This window comes from Rhamphochromis longiceps, linkage group LG23, assembly GCF_057381845.1.
Source record: "Rhamphochromis longiceps isolate RC_006_pf linkage group LG23, R_longiceps_female_GT1.1, whole genome shotgun sequence".
In the NCBI taxonomy this organism is placed as follows: domain Eukaryota; kingdom Metazoa; phylum Chordata; class Actinopteri; order Cichliformes; family Cichlidae; genus Rhamphochromis; species Rhamphochromis longiceps.
The window spans coordinates 38,387,684-38,392,620 of record NC_140578.1 but is presented as its reverse complement, the minus strand read 5'-3'; the positions used below and the strand labels follow the sequence as shown (position 1 = coordinate 38,392,620).

Below are 4,937 nucleotides of genomic sequence, written 5' to 3'. Positions count from 1 at the left end.
TGCAATCCCTGCATTGGCACATGGCCCAAATGCTTGCTTTCAGATTTCTCTTTAATGACATGACAAGTTAAGTTAATCACAACATTATTGCTGAGCTCACTGTGGGATCCCGCCCTTGGCCCCATACACCTGTCAACAATCAGCGGTCATCACCCAGGAGCACTATTTGATGCTGGAAGACAGATCCTCTCGTCGCTGGATGATTGTACTACACGTTAGTGTTTCTCCCAGCTCTTGTGAACCTGTGATTCGTGATTTGTGTGTGACTTCCCTCTCTTCTGCGACAGACTTTCCTCCCCGTACCTGTGACCCCTCAGTCGTGTGAACATGTGTGAGTTTGGGCAAGAAGACGTGAGCGAGTGTGAGAGAGCTTCCCTGTGATTCCCTGGAGTTTGGATTCCCCTTCACAGTATATATCGTGCACTGTTGCTGTAAATAAACTGTTTTTGGAGACGCCTACCGCTCTGCGCTTGAGTTCCTGCTACTAGATTGTGACAGTTATATTGTGCCATCACTGATGCTCCAAGATATCATTGTACAAAATAAAATGTATTGCACTGACTGGCCCTTGATGCTGGCTACACTGTATGTCATGGTCCTGGGCCATGTGGGCCCAGTATTCTTAGTTCCTTGTATTTTTGTATTTTGTTCCTTGCTTAGGCCATGTTTTCTGAGTTGCCCTGTTGTGTTGTTCCCTAAGTGTTTTCCCTTCATGGCTTTTACCCCCTGTGTGCCCCTCTGTGTATCTGTGAGCCCTCGTCTCTCCTTATGTTTTATTCCATGTTTCCCCTGCCCATTATGTCTAAGTTCTCCCCGTGCTCTCTCTTCCCCCTGTGTGCCCTCTATGTATCTATGAGCCCTCGTCTCCCTTCGTGGTTGTTTCATGTTTCCCCAGCCCGTTATGTCTGTGTTTTCCCCGTGCTCTCTCTCCTCCTGTCTGAACCTCTGTGCACTTCCTGTTTACTTTGTGACTCTCACGCCCGTACATGTCATGTTCAGTTCACCCCGCCCTGTCTCGTTATGATTATCAGTGTCACCTGTGTTCCCCGTGTGTTCCCACTTTCCTCGTTAACCCTCTGTGTATTTCTGTCTGCGTCTCCCTCTGTTCGGCGTCGCGTTCTCCCTCATGCTGTGTGTGATTCCCCTGTGTTCCTTGGTGAGCTTTATGTTAGTTTTTCCCAGTTTAGTTTTGTATTGTTTCTCGTGGCCAGCAATAAAGCTGTGTTTTTTGAGTTCATCCCCGTGTGTGTGAGTTTTGCGATTGGGTCCTCATCCTGCCTGCCACACAGCAAATCATGACAGAAGAACGCGACCACGATATGGACCCAGCAGTTCACAACCCCTCCGCGGACCTCCAGGACGACGCGACCATGTCGGACTCAGCGGACATTTCAGAGGAGGTAGGGGAGGAGCTGAACCGGCTCTGCCGCATTATGGATCGCATCATCGGATGCGCGGATCCAAGTGTGGTTTCCACAGGATTGGCGGCCGTGGACGCCGTTTTGTTGCGGGAGCCACGGTTGCGACAGCTCCCCCACCTCGTCGAGGCGTTTGACTCCCTGGGCCCCCTTAAGGAGGAGCTTCGTGCCCGTGCACTGGCCCAGAGGGTCCTGAATGCCGCCTCAGCACCCACACCTCCGTCCCGTGAACGGGTGTCATCGCCGCTGTCTCATGAGCCAGTAGCGGTCAGAGTTGGAACGGTGAGGCTCGCCACTGACACACCTTCCGCCCGCAACCCGCCGGCTTCCGCGTCTTCACCGCGGTCTGGCCGCACGGCGTGGCGCACGGAGACAACGGAAGCCATAGACTTTGGCGAGGAAGAGCGGCAGCAGGTGTTACGGGCTTATCGGGAGGACGAGCTCCGGTGGAAACCCTGGCTCATCCCGGAGGAGGACCTCTCACCTGCTGCACAGCCTACCAGCCGCTCGCCGTCTCCGATCCGCTTAGGCTATTTTTCGCCTGCCTCATTTCTGGCAAGGATGGGGGCGGACGACGGGGAACTCACCACTACGTCACCCTCTGTGTTGGCGCCATCAGCGCCCATCGCGCCAGCTTCCTCTGCTCGAAGGAGGCGGCGCGCCCGCCGCCATAAACCGGACAATGCTAAAACCACAAAACATGAAGTGGACGGCGGGTTCATTTTTGATAGAGCCATTTTTGTCGACCCTGAGCCTGCCATTTCTCGGACAGTTTTTTCTGAGCCTGCTCCTTTTCCTGCTCGTGTTTCTCCTCCCAGGTCAGTTCATTTAGCTCCCTCGCAGCCGCCCTCAGTTCAGTTAGCTCCCTCGCAGCCACCCTCAGTTCAGTTAGCTCCCTCGCAGCCACCCTCAGTTCAGTTAGCTCCCTCGCAGCCACCCTCAGTTCAGTCTCCAGTGTCACCCCCAGTTCAGTCTCCAGTAGCTCCGGTGCCGCCTGTAGCGCAGGCCCCAGTAGCTCCGGTGCCGCCTGTAGCGCAGGCCCCAGTAGCTCCGGTGCCGCCTGTAGCGCAGGCCCCAGTAGCTCCTGTAGCCCAGTCCCCGGTAGCAGTATGGTCCGCTGGTCAGCTTAACATTCAGCCAGGGGTCCCAAATCTCCCTGGCTCTGCATCAGCTCCTGCTGGGAGCTCGGATGAGCTCATCCAGGACTCCGCGGCTCCCACGCCGCCATCTACCTCATCCGCTGGAGGGTCCGAGGGGCCCGTTCAGCCTCCTGTCTCCGCTGGAGGGTCCGAGGGGCCCGTTCAGCCACCAGCTGCTCCACCGGCAGCCTCGTCCACGTCTGCTGCAGCTCCAGCCTGTGCTTCGTCTGCTGCAGCTCCAGCCTGTGCTTCGTCTGCTGCAGCTCCAGCCTGTGCTTCAGCCTCGTCTGGTCCGGCCTCATCAGAGTCTTCAGCCTCGTCTGGTCCGGCCTCATCAGAGTCTTCAGCCTCGTCTGGTCCGGCCTCATCAGAGTCTTCAGCCTCGTCTGGTCCTGTGTCCACCGGGCCTCAGCCAGTGCGCCTGACACTGATGCGCCGCCGCTGCCTTCCGCGCGGCCGGCCTCCTGAACTGCTCCGTCGTCTCCTTCGCCGCCGCCGCCGCTGCCTTCCGCGCGGCCGGCCTCCGGACCAGCTCTGTCACCTGTGCCACCCGCCTGGTCGGCCCCCCGACCGTGTGACCCGTGAACTCTTGTGCCTGTGGGCTCTGGGTCGGCCCCCTGAACTTTATTTGGACTATGGTCATGTGCTCCTGTGTTTTCTGTTGTTTGTTTTGTTTCCCGTTCTGGTCAAGTTCGTGTAACATGTTCTTCTTTTTGAGTAAATGAAACTAATAATATTTGATTGAATTGAACTATTTCTATATTAAGTAAGCATCACTTAAAATCATAACTTAAGCACAACGTAACACAGTTAAGTTAGGACATATAAGAATGGTAAAGTCCTGTTATTTTTGTTGTTTCAAGTAGGTAGGATTTAATAATAAACTTAATTTATGTAGCACATGCTAAAATACAATAAAATCTCAAAGTGTTTCACCAAATAAGTAAAATCAAATTGTCTTAAATGCATTAGTGGAAGACAAAATGTATTTATTTTAATATTCATTGTTTTATCAATGTATATATATTTTTAATTTTTTCCGTAAGTATTGAGCAGCTGCAGGAATCAACTTTTATTCCGAGTTAATCTCTGATTCACCCTCCGAAGCGGAAGGCGGCGCTAATGAGCATTAATACGAAACACAGAAGAAGTAAAGGTATATGGGCGGGAACAGCACCAAAGAGGCAACACCGACGACTGGAGAAAGTTGGACCTAACGGCAGCAACTAGCATCACTGGACTTACAGTAAGTTTTCAATGTTGATATTAGTTTACTGTTAAAATACGAATATTTAGTTGTATTTTGGGTGCGTCTCGAAAAGAATAGCAGAAATGTCGGGTCCGTGTTTTTTATGTGCTTTGCTGCTCTCCCCGAAGGAAACTTTGCACTTGCAGAGCTAGCATTAAGTTGTTGTAATGAGGGTCGCAGGCTGTTTAAAAAGTTAGATACTACTTATTCTAGAGGTAGCGCCCGGTCGCCTAGTATGAAACAAAGTGTTTTAATCTCTCTAAATTTTTAAACCCCCTCTCATGACTCAGAATACTTGGGTCCAAACAAGCCCGTTGTCCCTGCAGTTACACAGCGGAGATACCTGTCTGCAGTGAGAGTGCTTTCAAGCCGTTTTCTTGTTAGAAACACTATATTTTAAACTATATGTGCAGGGTTAGGGTTGTGAAGGAGTGAAGGAGCTCTTGGACCTCTGGCCTGCTCTAAAAATGGAGTCTGAGGTAATATGGATCAGCTCTCTTTAAATTGAAAATTGTAATTCATACTCATGTGGCAGCTTTTTGCTGCTTTATAAAGGTGTGCGAGATTCTTCAAATTGAACTGTATTGTCCTTCTGCTGTAGTTGTATGCAGAGTTTCAGCGGATTACAAATCAGAACCTGCCCAATACATTCTACGCTGAACTTGACCGCCATCTTCCTCGACTGATGACCTTATTCAGACAGAAGGTATCAAAAACTGGGAAGACAGTAGATGCCCTGGCTGAAATTCTAAGAATTCACAATGAACAGGTAATAATAGATTGTTACACATTTCATAGGTTGAACTATTGGAACATTGGACAGGTTCAATGATTTAAATGAGCTTTTTGAATTTTGCTATTACTCCACTTTGTGTTTGCTATTTGTCTGACTGTATTAAAGATGTGAACAGGTTATTTGTGGACATATGTTCTGATTTGACTGTTGTTGTTGTTGTTCAGTAAACTCACCAGTATATACAATTCTGTTTTTATCTGGCAATAGGAAATCGATGATATCCACACCAAGCGCACTACCGTTCTCCACGCCCTTCCTGTCTACCTGCGTGAGGATGTCTCTGGATTTTTCAGAACCTGCACTGTGAGTATCCTTAAGTATCTAACAGATACTAC

At 50.3% G+C, this 4,937-nt stretch overlaps 1 protein-coding gene and 1 long non-coding RNA gene across 2 annotated transcripts; both read left to right on the top strand.

Moving 5' to 3' along the window:
• The first annotated feature begins 1,370 nt into the window (after positions 1-1,370).
• On the top strand, positions 1,371-3,680 carry LOC146642531 (uncharacterized). The gene is made up of 2 exons (XM_085398044.1): positions 1,371-2,236; positions 3,665-3,680. The coding sequence occupies exons 1-2, from the start codon at positions 1,371-1,373 to the stop codon at positions 3,678-3,680; spliced, it is 882 nt and encodes a 293-aa protein (XP_085254170.1).
• A 93-nt stretch (positions 3,681-3,773) lies between these two features.
• LOC146642530 (uncharacterized) lies at positions 3,774-4,505 on the top strand. The gene is made up of 3 exons (XR_014909656.1): positions 3,774-3,803; positions 4,220-4,285; positions 4,408-4,505. It is a non-coding gene; the product is annotated as an uncharacterized LOC146642530 (long non-coding RNA).
• Positions 4,506-4,937: the final 432 nt, after the last annotated feature.

Coding starts and splice junctions, on each gene's coding strand:
- LOC146642531 (XM_085398044.1), top strand. CDS start 1,371: ATGTCGGACTCAGCGGACATTTCAGAGGAGGTAGGGGAGGAGCTGAAC.